The 19,564-nt window shown below is 48.1% G+C and overlaps 1 protein-coding gene and 1 long non-coding RNA gene across 6 annotated transcripts in view; one reads left to right on the plus strand and one right to left on the minus strand.

Moving 5' to 3' along the window:
* LOC140399129 (regulator of G-protein signaling 3-like) overlaps positions 1-19,564 on the plus strand; it is a 369,904-nt gene that overhangs the window by 294,318 nt on the left and 56,022 nt on the right. For all 5 annotated transcript variants that reach the window (XM_072488325.1, XM_072488326.1, XM_072488327.1 and 2 more), the window contains one exon: positions 3,485-4,153. In XM_072488325.1, the coding sequence (XP_072344426.1) occupies positions 3,485-4,153 (669 nt within the window). The remainder of the gene's footprint in view (positions 1-3,484; positions 4,154-19,564) is intronic.
* Positions 1-19,564, minus strand: part of LOC140399130 (uncharacterized) — a 173,140-nt gene that overhangs the window by 32,827 nt on the left and 120,749 nt on the right. The gene's annotated exons all lie outside the window — the stretch shown is intronic.

Raw genomic sequence — 19,564 nt, forward strand, 5'->3', positions numbered from 1 at the left:
CCCCCCCCCCACCCCCCTTCCCCTTCCTCGCCCCACATAATCACCCCACCACTTTGTCCCAGAAGCTCTTTCTTTCGCCAGACTATTCCAGCTTCTCGTCCACAATGAATGTCCACGCCTCTTCTGCCATCTCAAAGTAGTGGTGCTTCCCTTGGTGTGTGACCCACAGTCTCGCCAGTTGCAACATTCCAAATTGAACCTTCTTTTTGTGAAGCACCGCCTTAGCCCGATTGAAACTTGCCCTCCTTCTCGCCACCTCCGCACTCCAATCCTGGTATACGCGGATCACCGCGTTCTCCCACCTACAGCTCCGAGTTTTCTTCGGCCATCTGAGGTCCGTCTCTCTGTCATTGTAGCGGAGAAACCTCACCACTATAGCTCGAGGTATTTCTCCAGCCTTTGGTCTTCACGCCATCACTCGATAGGCTCCCTCCACCTCCAAAGGGCCCGTTGGGGCCTCCGATCCCATTAGCGAGTGAAGCATCGTGCTCACATATGTCCCGACGTCCGCCCCCTCTGCACCTTCGGGAAGACCCAGGACTCTTAAATTCTTCCTCCTCGAATTATTCTCCAGTGCTTCCAACCTCTCCACACACCTTTTGTGCTGTGCCCCGTGCGTCTCTGCCTTCACCACCAGGCCCTGTATTTCATCTTCGTTTTCAGCAGTCTTTGCCTTCATGACCCAAAGCTCCAGCTCCTGGGTCCTCTGCTCCTCCTTTAGCCCTTCAATCGCCTGTAATATCGGGGCCAACACTTCCTTCTTCAACTCCTTCTTCAGCTCTTCCACACAGCGCCGCAGGAACTCTTGTTGCTCCGGGCCCCATAACAAACGGCCACCTTCCGACGCCATCTTGCTTCGAGCTTCCCTTCCTTGCCGTTGCTCCAGAGGATCTTCTGCAATCCGGCCGCTATCCTCTCCTTTTTCCATGCGTGTCCGGGGGGATTCCCTTCTGGTTTACCGCACAGTGTTTTTGGCCGTTTAAATTGCCGTTGGGGCTCCGATTAAGAGCCCAAAAGTCCGTTCCAACAGGAGGTGCTGAAACGTGCGACTCAGCTGGTCATTGCCGCACCCGGAAGTCGCTGAGTTGATTCCTAACTCCTTCAATTAGATCAACCTCAGTTAAGATGATTAGTTTATGATAGATCCATAGGTTTCCTCCAAATGGTGGCGTTTCATTGAACATATTGGATTCTCCAGTCCCCCAGCCGCTCCTTGACGGCGCACCCTTCGCTGGCAGCAGGATTCTCTACTGCCGCTTGTCAGTGGGATTTCCCATTGAAGCCACCCCACGCTGCTGGGAAACCCTGCAGGCTGGTGGGCGCTGCCGTCAGGAACAGAGAATCCAAATGGCCGGAGACTTTTGGCCACGTGATGCACGATCAATTGCACAAAGACTAAAGTTGGGTACAACTGTGGCTTTATTACAGTCAGATGCGCGGCCTCCTGCTGCAACTGGCGAAATGGCAGGGCACTGGAGGTCATGCATTTATACAGTTCTCCGTGGGCGGAGCTCGCCGGCAGGAGCTACCGGCGAACCTGTAGTGTAGGTCCTACCTTGCATCTCCTATTACAATGGTTCACCACACCATGCTGTTACAAACACATTCAATTATGCTTTATTAATCATTGAGCCTCAAAGTTTGGAGAGCACTTTCTATTGTCTAGACTGCCAATCCTAGAAGTTTCAAAGCTTAATGGTGCCAACCATGAGCCTTCTGGTGTTGACTTATTTGTGGGGACATTAACAACATGGGTTGGGATTGCATGTTTCCTGTGGGGTGGGTGGGCAGGAGCCATAAAATTGAACATAATGCTATGGGCACCATTCCTGTCATCTTCTTGGCTACTCCAATTTTGCGCATAGCAGGAGAGGCAACAGGGTAGCATACCCACCCTTAGGCCAACTGAGGCCCTTAATTGACCAATTAGTGACTACCTAAGGGCTTCTTCTTGCCCCGCTGCAATTTTTCCTGTAGTGGACAGAAGAGGCAGCCCAGTTTAAAGCCCGCCAGATTCCACTCTTCATGCTGTTGGCAGGAAAGGGGAGTACCTCCTTAACAAGCCCCTTGGGTCCACCCCTCGGGCCTGCCCCTCCTACGTTTCCTTTCAAACATAGCCATTCTATCTGGGACAGTTTTTTGCTTTCTCTTGAATTTCAATTAATTTGGAAACAATGGATTTAATCACAGATTTTACAGAACCAAAGGAGACCTTTGAGCAATATTTGGTCTGTGCAGTGATGGTCCTCCACTCACACAGTCTATTCTATTCCTATTCACATATATCCCTTAAATGATGTTTTAGGGCAGGATCTTTAGGTTCCAATGAGGTTCTGAAAAGAGGCAGTCTGGCTTTAAAAATAGCTTGACTGGTACATGTGCTGGTTTTATGACACTATCCCTGCCATCGGCATTTTCCTCAGGATGACACAAAAGGGGCTCTGGAATCCTGTTCAGTTTCAGAATTAGGCCAATTAACAAGCCAACTGTCTGGACATGGGCTGGGAAGCGTGAGGCCTGGAAAATGGTGAGGAAAGAGGACTGTCCATCATTTCCCTGTCACCATTCCATTTTGCCAGAGTTGGGAAAGATGAAGGATGACCATTCAATCCAAATGCTAGTTGAACTAATTAAGGTTCTTCCCACCAGATCTGGCAATTTACCAGTGGCAGGTGAATAATTGCAGCTTGACTGTGGATTTGTGGTGGAAATGGCCCCCCGGAAAAATTGAATCTTAGACGCGGACAGAGTGTGAATGCTGAAAAGACCAGATTTAACTTCTAGGTTATACCTGGAAGAAAACTGCTCAATATCACAGAAAATATGACTTTTGACAATAATGTTATGTATTTTCTGGCATTTTGGATCCTATGGTGCCCTATACTTATATTGTAAACAAAAACCATAGTTACAAGATCGATGTGGGAGAAATTCCCATTTAACCCTATGGAGTTATTTTAATCGAGCCACGGGAAAGTGATCAACCATCCTGTTTTACAAATAACCCAATTTTACTTTTGATTGGCGTCAATGGGAGTAAACTGGCTAATCGCATCATGTCACTTTCTCACTTGTTGAAATAGGTTAAAATTACTTTTTTAATTTTGTGGGTGCCTTTGTCTTGATTCACTTTTTAATAGCGCGTTGTGCATCTGTCAATCAGGCAAACTCCCAGATGGGAACCTGTCGAGTTCGGATTCCGCACTTTGGGGAGTTAAAGCTGTGTGACATGCAGGGAAACCCAGACTTCCAGGTTTCCGATCTGTATTCTCAGGCAATGCAATCAACCCTTTTAAATATTCAGGCCTTCCACTACTTCCTACAGCACTTGATTTGCTTTGTCTCTATTACGATCACTGTGAGAACTAATTATCAATGGTATATTGTTGCTATATACATCAAAAACCTCTTTCCCCTTTCACAGTAAAGTATGATCAATTAGTTTAATGTATTTAATTTTTCTCTTTGTGTTCCCACTGAATAGATGCTTGACCCAAAATCAGGTGAACAGTCGGAGATGCTGTCTGAGGAAAAGGCCCCAATGAGCGACATCCAGTCAACTGGCAATGAAGATGCTGAAGATGACGATGTCTCCGAAAAAGAACAAGCTGCAGAAGAAGAAAATAAATCCGCAGAGGGAGTAAAAGAAAGTAGTGAACAACCAAATATCATTGAGTCACAGAATCCTCGAATGCAATTCAATATACCTGAGGTCAGACTTGACAGAACCTTTAGCCAAAGTACTGACGAGCTACCAATTTTACAGATTGATGGTGACGATATTGAGGATGAGGAGGAAGAAGAGGATGATGATGATGACAATGATTATGATGACGATAGTGATGACTGTTACTTGGACAGTTGTAACTCTAAACGCCGCAGTATGATTGAAACATCAGATTGTGAGAAACATTGCACTCTCTCTATTCAGAACTCACTGCGACGTCGAACACACAGTGAGGGTAGCCTTCAGCAGGAACCTAAGGCTCAGTGTTTTAAATCTGACAATGCACTCAACTGTGTAGGATGCGATGGTCAGAAGGCAAAGTCCAACTGGGCCCCGCCCTCTCCAAGGACCCTCAAAAAAGAGCTAGCTAATGTGAAAAATGGTGGTTCCATGCATCAATTATGCCTCATCTTCTCTGGACGTAAAGTGAGTACTCAATTTTCTTTTACATCTGAATTTAACTGTTGGCATTACTCATGATAACTTTGCCAATAAATATCTGCATACATGTTTGAAATAGGTATACTTGCAAAGAAAAATAATCTGAATCAGAGTGCTGGGAAATTAAAAATAATTTGGCTGTTGTATCGTTAAATCGTGTACTAATGTCCTATTAAGAAGTATTAACTATAACAATGAGTTTTGCTGAATCTCCATTTATCTTTAATAGTATTTGATAGAACTTTTAGTAGATATTTGATAGAACTTTTAGTAGTTATCAGTATCAAACAATTCTTAAGCAGTCACTTACATATTACATATTCTTTACACAACCTCTAGGAATCTAGAGGCCCAGTACTGGCAAACATTTTCATCAGTTTACATGAGAAATGTGTTTTTGATGGATTAAATTCTATCCCCCTACCCCGTGTATATTTTAGATTCGTAGATGATCCATTCATGATCTTTGAATCTGCAGCTGCACGTGGGACTTTGTTACACATGCACCGTTCTGCACTCAATGCCCACTGCATTGTGGGGGTGGGGTGGGGGGTCCCTTGGTTGGACTTTGGGGGCAGCTCCCCTCAGGAGTTATCCCTTGGCCCAGAGCCACATTGGTGGAGACCAAAGGTGATCCACGCCCATGAGATTCCCGGCCTCACGGACCGGAGAATCGCAAAGGGCCGGAGCATAGGATGCTGGGTCTGCTAAATGGATATAAATGGGTCATTTCGATCCTTTTGCGTTCATTTATATCCTCCCGTCGGGGCCTGGTCATGGACCTCGATTTCGGCGCCAGCGGGGGAGTCGGAGCGTCTGTCGACACCCGGTACTGATCCCAATTTTGTGATTCACCGGCACATTGTGGACCCCAATAGCGACGTCAGCCGATGGAGAATCCAACCTGTTAACTCTATTTCTCTCCAAGGATGCCGCTTAATTATATATATTTACACCATTTTCTGTTTTTACACCAGAAGATATCTGAAATGTTTCGAAAATCCCAAAGCTTTTTACATGTATGTAAAGAGCAAGAGGGCAGCCGGGGAAAGGGTTGGCCCACTCAAGGACAGGGGAGGGAAATGGGCGAGGTACTGAATGAGTACTTTGCATTAGTATTCACCAATGAGAAGGACTTGGTGAATGATGAGTCTGGGGAAGGGTGTGTAGATAGTCTGGGTCACATTGAGATCAAAAAGGAGGAGGTATTGGGCGTCTTGAAAAACATTAAGGTAGATAAGCCCCCAGGGCCTGATGGGAACTATGCCAGAATATTGAGGGAGGCAAAGGAGGAAATTGCTGGGGCCTTGACAGAAACGTTTGTATCCTCACTGGCTACAGGTGAGGTCCCAGAGGACTGGAGAATAGCTAATGTTGTTCCTTTGTTTAAGAAGGGTAGTAAGGATAATCCAGGAAATTATAGGCCGTTGAGCCTTACGTCAGTGATAGGGAAATTATTAGATAGGATTCTTCGAGATAGGATTTACTCCCATTTGGAAACAAATGGATGTTTTAGCGAGAGGCAGCATGGTTGAAGGGTCTCACTAACTTGATCGAGTTTTTTGAGGAAGTGATGAAGATGATTGATGAAGGGCAGTGGATGTTGTCTACATGGGCTTCAGTAAGGCCTTTGACAAGGTCACTCATGGCAGACTGGTACAGAAGATGAAGTCACACGGGATCAGAGGTGAGATAGCAAGATGGATGCAGAATTGGCTCAGTCGTAGAAGACAGAGGGTAGCAGTGGAGGGCCGTGACTAGTGGTGTTCTTCTCCGCGCCGGCCATGGCGGACCGTTACAGCGGCCGGCGCGGAGGGAAAGAGTGCCCCCATGGCATTGGCCTGCCCACAGATCGGTGGGCCCAATCGCGGGCCAGGCCACCCCGGGGCCAGATCTCCCAGAGCCCCCCCGAGGACTCCGCAGGCCGCCGCAGAGCCAGGTCCCGCCGGTAAGGACCTTGTTTGATTTACGCCGGCGGGACTGGCCAAAAACGGGCGGCCACTCGGCCCATCGCGGAGCGGAGGATCGCCGGGGGGGGGGGGGCACTGCCAACGGCCCCCGACCGACGCAACGCGATACCTGCCCCCGCCGATAAAACAGCGCCGGAGAATCAGGCAGCCGGCGGCGGGGCGGGATTCATGCTACCCCCCGGCGATTCTCCGGCCCGGCAGGGGGTTGGAGAATCATGCCCCAGGACTGTCAGAGGATACAGCAGGATATAGATTGGTTGGAGACTTGGGCGGGGAGATGACGGATGGAGTTTAATCCGGAGAAATGTGAGGTAATGCATTTTGGAAGGTCTAATACAGGTGGGAATATAGTAAATGGCAGAACCTTCAAGAGTATTGACAGGCAAAGGAATCTAGGTGTACAGGTCCACGGGTTATGGAAAGTGGCAACGCAGGTGGAGAAGGTAGTCAAGAAGACATAGGGCATGCTTGCCTTCATCGACCGGGGCACTGAGTATAAAAATTGGCAAGTCATGCTGCAACTGTATAGAACTTTAGTTAGGCCACACTTGGAATACAGGGTGGGATTCACCCTTCTGGGGACTAAGTCCCCATGCCGGCGGGAAAACCGGCGCCAACCACTCTGGCGTCAACAGCCCCCGAAAGTGAGGAAGTCTCCAAGTTTTCGGGGGCTAGTTTGATGGCAGAGGGGTTGGCGCCGCTCCAGCCGACTCCGAAGGGCTAGCGGGGGTTCGCGCATGTGCGGAATGGCTGGTGTGATCTCGCGAATACGTGGAACGGCCGGCGTATTTCCGCGTATGCGCCGGGATTCTCTTCTCCGCACCGGCTCCCGGGCAATATGGCGGAGCCCTACAGGAACGCGGCGAGGAGGAAAGAAGGCCCCCATGGAAACCGCCTTCCCACAGGATCGGTAGGCCCCGATCGTGGGGCAGGCCACCGCGAGGGCCCTCCCCTGGGTCGGATCCTCCCGCAGGACCGCCCCCACACACTTACCTGCCAGGTCCTGCCGTGCGTGAGATGAGTAATTCATGCCAGCGGGACTGGACCAAATCTGGATGGCCACTTGGCCCATCGGGGCCCGGAGAATCGCTGGGGGGGCCGCTGTCAATGGCCCCCGACCGGCGTGGCGGGAATCCTGCCGGCCCCCCGAAAAATTGCGCCGAATAATAGGGCGGCCGGCGTCGGGGTGGCTGGGCAGTATTCGCGCTGCCCCCCCGGGGATTCTCCGACCTGGCGAGGGATCGGAGAACCCCGGCCACAGAGTTCAATTCTGGTCGCCACACTATCAGAAGGAAGTGGAGGCTTTGGAGAGGGTCCAGAAGAGATTTACCAGGATGTTGCCTGGTATGGAGGACGTTAGCTATGAGGAGAGGTTGGATAAAATCGGTTTGTTCTCAGTGGAATGATGGAGGTCGAGGGGTGACCTGAGAAGTCTACAGAATTATGAAGGGCATGGACAGAGTGGATAGCCAGAAGCTTTTTCCCAGGATGGAAGAGTCAATTACTCGGGGACATAGATTTAAAGGTGGGGGGCAAAGTTTAGAGGAGTTGTGCGAGGGAAGTTTTGTTACATAGAGGGTAGTGGGTGCCGAGAACTCGCTGCTGGAGCAGGTAGTGGAATCAGGAATGATAATGACGTTTAAGGGGCGTCTTGGCAAGTACATGAATGCAGATGATGCGGAGATGCCGGCGTTGGACTGGGGTGGGCACAGTAAGAAGTCTGACAACACCAGGTTAATGTCCAACAGGTTTGTTTTGATTCACTAGCTTTCGGAGCGCAGCTCAGGAAGGAGCTGCGCTCTGAAAGCTAGAGAATCGAAACAAACCTGTTGGAATTTAACCTGGTGCTGTCAGACTTCTTACTATGAATAGGATGGGGATGGAGGGATACGGACCCCGGAAGTGTAGAAGGTTTTAGGTTAGACGGGCAACATGGTCGTCACAGGCTTGGAAGGCCGAAGGGCCTGTTCCTGTGCTGTACTTTTCTTTCTTCTTTGTTTGTTCATATGAAGTAATAAAACATTTTGGAAGTTGAAATGGGGAAGTTAAATGCATTTTAAATGGAATATAGTAGCAGAAGGACCTCTACTGTTCACAAATGCTCCTGCAGCAGTAAGGTCTGAGGGCTGGATTCTCCACCTTACAAATTGGAGTTGAGAATCGCGATCGGGCGGAGAATTGGGTGTCCTGTAAAAATCGAGATTTGTGCTAAGCACCCGATTCCAATGCCATGCTCTGGTCCCGCCCTGGTGGCGAAAATTAGGTTTACCGCCCCACCCCCTCCCCACCGGCAGGGGCATGCAAAACCGCCATTTGCATGCATTTAAATCTGATTAGCGGGTTGGACACAATATGCTCCGCCTCTCTCCGGCAGATGTCACGCGGGATGAATTACTACAAGTAATTCATTTGGGCAGCACGGTAGCAACGTGAATAGCACAATTGCTTCACAGCTCCAGAGTCCCAGGTTCGATTTCTGGCTTGGGTCACTGTCTGTGCGGAGTCTGCACGTTCTCCCCGATGTGTGCGTGGGTTTCCTCCGGGTGCTCCGGTTTCCTCCCACAGTCCAAAGATGTGCAGGTTAGGTGGATTGGCCATGATAAATTGCCCTTAGTGTCCAAAATTGCCCTTAGTGTTGGGTGGGGTTACTGGGTTATGGGGATAGGATGGAGGTGTGGGCTTGGATAGGGTGCTCTTTCCAAGAGCCGGTGCAGACTCGATGGGCCGAATGGCCACCTTCTGCACTGTAAATTCGATGAGTATCACACGCTATGAGTAAGTATTTACCAATGGGGGCTGGGCATCATGGCTGCAGAGAGGGAGCGGGAGACTACAAAAACACAGAAAAACCATTGAAAACTGCCAGGATTGCTGGGGGGGGGGGAGCTGCCCGAGCTGGGGGCAGTAGCGGAGAGCAATTTGGTGCCAGGTCCGTGGAGTCAGGGTGTCCCCCTCAGGATCGGGGTGGTCTGGCTCAGACCGCCATTGCCTTTTAAACGCACCCCATTGGTGCTACGTACAGCCTCCTTGCTGCGCACACTGCTGAGTGCTGCCTGTTACCTTTAAATACTCAGAAGGCTCCTGGTCATCTCAGATCCCACCCAGGCCACCCCACTGAACACCCTATTACCCCAGATGTATCATCAAGTGAATGGGCATGGCCAAACTCAATCAGTGGCCTATCAGGTGCTACCCCACTGCAGAGGAAGCAGGGAATCAGCAGAGCTCACCCCAACCAGAGGGCACCTACATTGTAGCCTTTGGAGCCCTCCTTGGTTCTCTGTTCCTCTCATGGCAGATGCCTCACCAGTGACCTCCACCCCTCAGGATCACCAGCTGTCTCCTCCTCATAAAGCTGGCAGCACTGACTGCCTCCACCACCAGGCGGTGTTCAGGAGGGCGGGCATGAATCTATGGCCCACCCTGGGGAAGAGGGTGTCCCTCCATTCCTCACTGGCATGGAGCTGTGGGTCCACCTTGAACTCTGACCTCGGGGGGCAGGTCTTCTGTGAGCCATCTTCATGGCTGTAGTGAATGTGTGGTAAGTGGAGCGCTTAAAAACAGCTTCAGCTGCCAGGGTTTTGGCGCTAAATCTGGCCCCAGCGGTTAAAATGCTGGGAATTGCTCTGAATTCCCGCTGGCAGAGTTCTGACCCATTTGCATGTCCTGACTCGCTGACCGAACAGTCCCCCCAACAGGAATGCAATTCAGTCCCGGTGACAACACTTAGGACTGGATTCTTCGGTCGTGCCTGCCACAGCAACGGCATGGACGAGACACAGAACATATAAAAGTTGGCCTAGGGTGGAAATTTTCAGTCGCCGGGCAGGCAAGGTCAAAGATTCCTGCCCTTCGTCCCCAAACGGCGAATCCCGGCCTGAAAGAATTGTGAAGTATTTTTTATTCCGAGACCAAAACACGGAAGTAAATATTCAGGGGTATGTGACTTTTCATAGAAAAAGGCAGGATGTAAAGATGGTGGAGAAGCTTTGTTGGTATGAAATGGAGCAAGTACAGTGGCAAGAAATTATCTTGGATTGGAAGATGTAGAATCCATATAGGTGGAGGTAAGAAATAACAAGAAGAAGACACTGGTGGGAGCAGCCTGTAGGCAACCCAACAGTAGCTATACTATTGGACGGAGAATAAGTCAGGAGATAATGAGGGCACGTAAAAAGGGCAGTATATTACTCATGGGTGACTTTAATCTTCATGTGGATTGGGAAAATCACATTGGCAGAGGTAGCCATGAAGAAGAATTCATAGAGTGCATCCAAGACAGTTTCCTAGAACAATATGTTGTGGGTCCAACCTGGGATCAGGCTATTTTAGATCTGGTAATGTGTAACGAGACAGGTTTAATAAACAATCCCAGAGTAAAGGTTCCCCAAGGAAACAGTGACCATAACACACTAGAATTTAGCATTCAATTGGAGAATGAGAAACGTTGGTCGGAAACAACGATGCTAAATTTAAATAAGGGAAATTACCAAGGGATGAGGACAAAGTTGGTTGGAGTGGACGGTTGATCAGCAATGGTAGACTTTTAGGAAAATAGTTCATGACACACAACAAAAATATATCTCAGTGAGGAAGAAGGATTCTGGAACTTCCATGGTTAACCAAGGAAGTTGAGAACAGTATTGAACCGAAAGAAAAAACATAGAGGGCACAATTTTCCCAAATAATGGCCAAGGGCGCAATCGGCTGGCCACGCTGCGCCAGGAAAGCATCTCACCATGGCGCAGGATGGCTAGTGAAAGCCGGGAGAACCAGCTTCCGGGATCTAGCCGACTCACAACGTCTTGCAAGATCCAACGCAATTTGTGAGATGCTGCAAAGGGAATCCCGCCCATTGTGGGCGGATCAGATTTTGGCAAATCTGCAAGGCAGTAAGCCTTACTCTACTGTGCAGATTCCCAATGTACCTGAGGCTTTGCCGGCATCAAACCTAACCTCCCATCTCCCGCAACCCCCCGCCCCTGCAAATTATTGATCACCAACAAGTGATCAGCAAGTTTCCCTATAGCCCATGCCCCCTTCGGGCCTCGCCTCTTGGCAGTGCCAGCCTGCCATGTCTCAGGCCACCCAAGGACTTTGATGGCCTCCAAGCCCCCAGCATGGTCATCGCATCTGCTCTGTGTTTTTGGGGACCAGTATTGATTCCCACCGGAATCACGTCACGCAGCGGGTCAAAACATATGACGTTCCCGGCATTAAGCCAATTTTGAATATTTGAAAGTATTTAAATCCAAGGTAATCAGGTTCGCGCCCTCGCGTGGGGCTTCTGGCAGGATTTGCGCCTGTGGCAAATGGACCAGAAATCACGGCCATAATGTGGCAAAGATTAGTGATAAGCCAGAGGATTTGGAAAATTTTAAAAACCAACGAAAGATGACCAAAAAAATTTATACAAAGTGAGAAGATAAACTGAAGCTAAGCTAGCAATTAATGCAAAATCTGCCAGGAAGAACTTCTTTAAATATACAAAAAGGAAGAGGCCAAAATGAACATAGGCCCCTTAGAGAATGGGAAATAATAATGGGAAACCAGGAATTGGGAGCGGAGTTAAATACATACGTTGCATCAGTTTTCACAGTGGAAGACCCTAATAACATTCCAAAAATACGAAATAAGGGACAAAAGTGGTGGAAGAAAAAATGCACTAACTATTACTAGAGAAAAAGTGCTAGGGAAACTAATGGGACAATAGGCTGATAGGTCCACTGGACCAGATGGGTTGCATCCTAGGATATTAAAAGAAGTAGCTACAGAGATAGTGGATGAGCTGGTAGTAATCTTCCAACAACTTTTCAATTCTGGAAAAGTTGCAGAGGATTGGATACTGTCAATGTAGCACCATTATTCAAAATGGAGGGAGACAAAAATCAAGTAACTATCGGCCAGTTAACTTCACATTGGGAAAGATTTAAGAGTGCAGTATAAAGGATATAATAGAGCATTTAGAAATGCATAATATAATCAAGCAAAGTCAGCATAGCTTAATGAAGGGGAAATCATGCCTGACAAGTTTATTAGAATTCTTTGAGGAGATAGCAATAGGATAGAGAAAGAGGACCACTAGATGTAATATACTTGGGTTTCCAAAAAGTGTTTGATAAGGTCCTGCAAAGAAGGCTACATAATAAGGTAAGAGTCCATGCTGTTGGGGGTAGTGTATTAGCACGGTTAGAGGATTGGCTAACTAATAGAAGACCAAAGATGGAATTTTCAGAAAAAAATGGCAAATCGTCAGGTTCTGACTGAAAACCAGTGTGTTTCTCCCCAGAAACACAGCCAGATCCTCTGACACCTTGTCAGAAAAAAAATTGGTGGGCGTGTTTAGCATCGTCACTCAGAAGGGGCGGCGGCTCATAGAGCTGGCAAGAGTTTGGGGTGCCGACTCATAGAGCTAGCAAGAGTTTGGGGTGCCATCTTTGAAGGATGCCCCAATCTGTACTAAAAATATACCCCTCCACCCCCTGTTCCCCACAGCCATGGACCCCCCCCCCCCCCACAAGCCTTGAGGTGATCGCCCCCCCCCCCCGCCATAAGAGGTATTGGGAGTCACTCTTTTCCACACTTCCCCGCGCGTTCTCCAATGCACACCCCTCTTCCTCTCTCACCGTGCATAAGGGGAAGTGCCCTCCCATAGTGGAGAAGGGTTTTCCCCCTGTCGTGCCTGTAACAAGATGTGTCTTGTAAGGTATACAAGGGTTAACAATCAGGTAATATACTTCACACCACCAGATGGAGAAAAGGTGCAGTGGTATAAATATCATGTGACTTCTGAGATTCTGGGGGAAGGTTGAAAGGTGTTAGAGAGATCAGGTGCATTGCATACAGTTCTGTTGTAAGAGATATCAGATTGTTATTTTAATAACTTATTCCTGGTTAGAATCTTCAATTTAGTAGTGTAAAATAAATCAGCTTTGTTCAATAACTCAGCTTGATGTTCTTTGTTAACACTACATCCTCTGAGCATCCTGATAGATCCAACAGAGAATGCCCCCTGTCACAGCCCCCTGAGGGTTTGGAAAAGAGAGATATTTTCAGAATGGCAATGAGTAACTAGTGGAATGCCACAGGGATCAGTGCTGGAACCACAATTATTTACAGGAGATATTAATGACTTAGACGAGGGAGGTGGATGTACTATTGGCAAGTCTGCAGATGACACCAAAGTAGGTGGGAAGGCAAGCGGTGCGGGTGACACAATGGGCACAATCTACTGGCTATGTTATGCCCGAAAGGCAGTGCGATGCAATGCAGCCGGTGGTGCCGGGAGATCCCTCTTCCGGGATCTGCCCGGCTCGCCGCGCCTCGTGAGATCTACCGTGATCCCGCGAGACATTGTGATGTGAACCACGCCCTATGTGGGCCGATCACTTTTGGCAAATCTGTACATTAGAGTGAGACAGCTAGTCTCACTCTAATATGCACTACCATGATCTATCCAAGGCATGGGATCTAACCCACTCACCTTGGAGATCTTGGTCAAGTGCCGCTTAGCGCTGGTCTCCACAAATGGGGACCAGACAGAACGGCACTCGTGGAGGTCTCCCAGGAATCGGAGGCTCCCTGGTGCTTGCCCTCTGGCAGGATAGCATCCTGACACTGCAGATGCTACCTGGGCACCTTGGCACTGCCAGCCTGGCACCCTGCCAATGCCAGCCTGGCACTGCCATGGTTCTAAGTTCAAAGTTACCTTTTGTGGAAACGCAAATTGAATTTCAAATGTCTTCTCATGCCTGGATATGCCTATCTGTATTCCACTTAGAGCCTGCTAGAGTTTGGCCACATTATAATTGAAAAAGGTCAGGTGATTTTTGGCAACCATCTTTACTACTCTCTGTATGCATTTAAAAGGAAGATTAACTTTCTTTTTACAAAAATCTTTAGAATCATAGAATTTACAGTGCAGAAGGAGGCCATTCAGCCCATCGAGTCTGCACCGGCCTACTTAGGCACACGTCTCCACCCTATCCCCATAACCCAGTAACTCCACCGAATCGTTTTGACACTAAGGGGCAATTTATCATGGACAGTCCACCCAACCTGCACATCTTTGGACCGTGGGAGGAAACCGGAGCACCCGGAGGAAACTAATGTTTGTGACACAAGCATATCCTTTTTAGTTATTTGCACTGTTTTTCTGTCAGAAATGTAGTGTTTTACTTAAGAATTCACTGATATTTTCAAAGGATATTCATTGGTCCTAAAATTACTTCCCCATGCTGTCAGTCATCAGTTCTGTTCCATTATTAAACAGATGTCTTCATGTGCTGGAGAGTGTTACCATCAGTCATACAAAACCTTGGTACATTGTGTCCTTCACTCCAAAATGTGATGCTGTTCACTAAGCTTAGAAGGGAAACCTTAAATTTAATCATAGATTCCCTACAGTGCAGAAGGAAGCCATTCGGCCCATCGATTCTGCTCTGACCCTTTGAATGAGCTACCCATTTACACTCCCCGGTCCACCCCGCCCTATCCCTGTAACACCTTAACCGAACCTGCACACCTCTGGACACTAAGGGGCAATTTAGCATGGCCAATCCATCTCACCTGCACATCTTTGGACTGTGAGAGGAAACCAGAGCACCTGGAGGACTCAGGGAGAACGTACAAACTCCACACAGACAGTAACGCAAGGCCGAGTCCCTGGTGCTGTGAGGCAGCAGTGCTAACCACTGCGTCACCGCGCCGCCCTCAAATCCTTGCAATATGGGCCACCGAGAGATACGAGTGATTTTTAGGACTTGTGTAGTCAGCTGCCTTGTCCAAGATTTTCTGCAGAGCCCCATTTCAAGTCAAAATAATATTAGCATCAATCTCAGGAAACAACTGATGCAAATTTAGCTTGGTAATTAGATGGATAATGCATTTCCTCTTTCAGCAGAAAATTGTTCCAAAAATTGTTGATCCATGATTATGTTTGGCAAAGTACTGCAGTGATTTGCCATTCTCTTATAGGCTAACCAGGAAACTCCCCAACCTCTTACTGACTTCCATCAGGCATATTGGAAGGATACACAGGTTGCTAATCAACCTGTATGGCCACGTTATGAATGTACCTTCTGTGGGACTTGAACCCAGAGTTCCTCGCCCAGAGTTAGGGATGCTATCATTGCACCACAAGGTCTCTTTGTAATGTATTTACCAAGGGGAAATAGTGTTCAAAAGTGATCTTTTTGAGCCGGAGAAATCAGCCAAGCAAGAAATTGTAAGTGAAAATAAAAATATTTGTCAGTTCTTCAGGGGCCATGTAGGTAGGTCTGTGGCTGTAGGTTTGAAACTCACAGATGTAAAGTGATTTCATGGAAAGGATTTCACAATCGATTTCACAGCATCCTGGAAAGACTCAACAGGACAAAATTAGCACAAGATAGCACTGTATCTTCTACTTATTTCTGGCATATATTTTATGAATGAATTGTGGAACTGTGTCATAACTGAGGCCTATGTCTCATGTCAGAGTGCAGCACTCAATGGCAAGAATTCACAGCTGGATTTTGTTAAGAACATAGAACAGTACAGCACAGAACAGGCCCTTCGGCACTCGATGTTGTGCGAGCTTTGTCCGAAACCAAGTTCAAGCTGTCACACTCCCTGTCATTCTGGTGTGCTCCATGTGCCTATCCAATAACCGCTTGAGAGTTCCTAAAGTGTCCGACTCCACTATCACAGCAGGCAGTCCATTCCACACTCTAACCACTCTCTGAGTAAAGAACCTACCTCGGACATCCCTCCTGTATCTCCCACCCCGAACCTTATAGTTATGCCCCCTTGTAACAGCTACATCCACCCGAGGAAATAGTCTCTGAACGTCCACTCTATCTATCCCCCTCATCATCTTAAAAACCTCTATTACGTTGCCTCTCATCCTCCTTCGCTCCAATGAGAAAAGCCCTAGCTCCCTCAAACTTTCCTCATAAGACCTAACCTCCAATCCAGGCAGCATCCTGGTAAATCTCCTTTGCACACTTTCCAATGCTTCCACATCCTTCCTATAATGAGGTGACCAGAACTGCACACAATACTCCAAATGTGGTCTCACCAGGGTCCTGTATAGTTGCAGCATAACCCCACGGCTCTTAAATTCAAGCCCCCTGTTAATAAACGCTAACACACTATAGGCCTTCTTCACGGTTCTATCCACTTGAGTGGCAACCTTCAGAGGTCTGTGGACATGAACCCCAAGATCTCTCTGTTCCTCCACATTCCTCAGAACCCTGCCATTGACCCTATAGTCCACATTCAAATTTGTCCTACCAAAATGAATCACCTCGCACTTATCAGGGCTAAACTCCATTTGCCATTTTTCGGCCCAGCTCTGCATCCTATCAATGTCTCTTTGCAGCCTACAACAACCTTCCACCTCATCCACTACTCCACCAATCTTGGTGTCATCAGCAAATTTACTGACCCACCCTTCAGCCCCCTCCTCCAAGTCATTTATAAAAATCACAAATAGCAGAGGACCCAGCACTGATCCCTGTGGTACACCGCTGGTAACTGGTCTCCAGTCTGAAAATTTTCCATCCACCATCACCCTCTGTCTTCTATGTGATAGCCAGTTACTTATCCAATTGGCCAAATTTCCCTCTATCCCACACCTCCTACTTTCTTCATGAGCCGACCATGGGGAACCTTATCAAACGCCTTACTGAAATCCATATATACGACATCAACTGCTCTACCTTCATCTACACACTTAGTTACCTCCTCAAAGAATTCAATCAAATTTGTGAGGCAAGACATATCCTTCACGAATCCGTGTTGGCTATCCCAGATTAAGCTGCATCTTTCCAAATGTTCATTAATCCTATCCCACAGGACCCTTTCCATTAACTGACCGACCACCGAAGTAAGACTAACCGGCCTTTAATTACTAGGGTCATTCCTGTTCCCTTTCTTGAACAGAGGAACAACATTCGCCACTCTTCAGTCCTCTGGCACTATCCCCGTGGACAGTGAGGACCCAAAGATCAAAGACAAAGGCTCTGCAATCTCATTCTTTGCTTCCCAAGGAATCCTAGGATATATCCCATCTGGCCCAGGGGACTTGTCGACCCTCAGGTTTTTCAAAATTGCTAATACATCTTCCCTCAGAACATCTACCTCCTCCAGCCTACCCGCCTGTATCACACTCTCATCCTCAAAAACATAGCCCCTCTCCTCGGTGAACACTGAAGAAAAGTATTCATTCAACGCCTCTCCTATCTCGTCTGACTCTATGCCCAAGTTCCCACTAATGTCCTTGACCGGCCCTAACCTCACCCATGTCATTCTTTTATTTCTCACATGAGAGTAAAACGCCTTGGGGTTTTCCTTGATCCGACCCGCCAAGGACTTCTTATGCTCCCTCCTACCTCTCCTAAGCCCTTTTTTTAGCTCATCCTTGCTACCTTGTAACCCTCAAGCGACCCAACTGAATCTTGTTTTCTCATCCTTACATACGCTTCCTTTTTCCTCTTGACAAGACATTCAACCTCTTTTGTGAACCATGGTTCCCTCACACAGCCATTTCCTCCCTGCCTGGCAGGGCCATACTTACCAAGGACATGCAGTATTTGTTCCTTGAACAAGCTCCACTTTTCATTTGTGCCTTTCCTTGACAGTTTCTGTTCACATCTTATGCTCCCTAATTCTTGCCTAATCGCATCATAATTACCCCTCCCCCAATTATAAACCTTGCCCTGCCGTATGGCCCTATCCCTCTACATTGCAATAGTGAAAGACACCGAATTGTGGTCACTACCTCCAAAGTGCTCTCCCACAAACAGATCTAACACTTGGCCCGGTTCATTACCCAGTACCAAATCCAATGTGGCCCCACCTCTTGTCGGCTTATGCACATATTGTGTCAGGAAACCCTCCTGAACACACTGTACAAAAACTGCCCCGTCCGAACTGTTCGACCTATAGAGGTTCCAATCAATATTTGGAAAGTTAAAGTCACCCATGACAACTACCCTGAGACCGCCACACCTATCCATAATCTGCTTTGCAATTTCTTCCTCCACATCTCTATTACTATTTGGGGACCTATGGAAAACTCCTAACAACGTGACCACTCCTTTCCTATTTCTAACGTCAGCCCATATTACCTCAGTAGGCAGATCCCCCTCGAACTGCCTTTCTGCAGCCGTTAAACTATCCTTGATGAACATTGCAACTCCTCCACCTCTTTTACCACCTTCTCTACTCTTACTGAAACATCTATACCCCGGAACTTCCAACAACCATTCCTGTCCCTGTTGGGACTACGATGTCACAACATCGTAGTCCCAAGTACCAATCCACGCTCCAAGTTCACCTACCTTATTCCGGATGCTCCTTGCATTAAAGTAGACAAACTTCAACCCATCTTCCTGCCTGCTGGTACACTCCTGCGACCTTGATACCCTCCTCAGTACCTCACTACTCTCAACACTGGCTTCTGGACTATAGCTCGTTTTCCCATCCCCCTGACAAATTAGTTTAAACCTCCCCTGAAGAGCCGTAGCAAATTTTCCTCCCAGGATATTGGTGCCCCTCTGGTTCAGGTGCAAACTGTCCTGTCTGTACAGGTCCCACCTTCCCCAGAATGTGCTCCAATTATCCACGTAACTGAAACCCTCCCTCTTACACCATCCCTGCAGCCACATGTTTATCTGCACTCTCTTCCTGTTCCTCAACTCGCTAGCACGTGGCACCGGCAACAAACCAGAGATGACAACATGGTTTGTCCTGGTTCTCAGCTTCCACCCTAGCTCCCTAAATTCCTGTTTTAAATCCCCGTCCCTACTTTTACCTTTGTCGTTGGTACCGATGTGTACCACGACTTGTGACTGTTCCCCCTCCCCCTTAAGGATTCTGAAAACACGTCACGGAACCTGGCACCCGGAAGGCAACATACCATCCGTGAGTCTCTTTCGTTGCCACAGAACCGTCTATCTGTCCCTCTAACTATCGAGTCCCCAATAACTATTGCTCTCCTGCTCTCCTCCCTTCCCTTCTGAGCCACAGGGATGGACTCAGTGCTGGAGATCCGGTCACTGTGGCTTACCCCTGGTAAGTTGTCCCACCCACCAGTCTCCAAAGCGGCATACTTGTTACTAAGGGGAACGACCACAGGGGATCCCTGTACTGACTGCTTCCTCCCAGCCCCTCTCACCGTCACCCATCTATCTTTATTCTTCGGAGTAACTACATCCCTGAAGCTACTATCTATGATCACCTCTGCCTCCCGAATGATCCGACGTTCATCCAGCTCGAGCTCCAGTTCCCTAACGCGGTTTCTGAGGAGCTGGAGATGGGTGCACTTCCCACAGGTGAAATCAGCAGGGACACTGACGGCGTCCCTCACCTCAAACATTCTGCAAGACGAACATTGCACTGCCTTCCCTGCCATCCCCCTAGATAACTTGCGGTAAAAACA

Source organism: Scyliorhinus torazame, chromosome 22 (assembly GCF_047496885.1).
Source record: "Scyliorhinus torazame isolate Kashiwa2021f chromosome 22, sScyTor2.1, whole genome shotgun sequence".
NCBI classification, from domain to species: domain Eukaryota; kingdom Metazoa; phylum Chordata; class Chondrichthyes; order Carcharhiniformes; family Scyliorhinidae; genus Scyliorhinus; species Scyliorhinus torazame.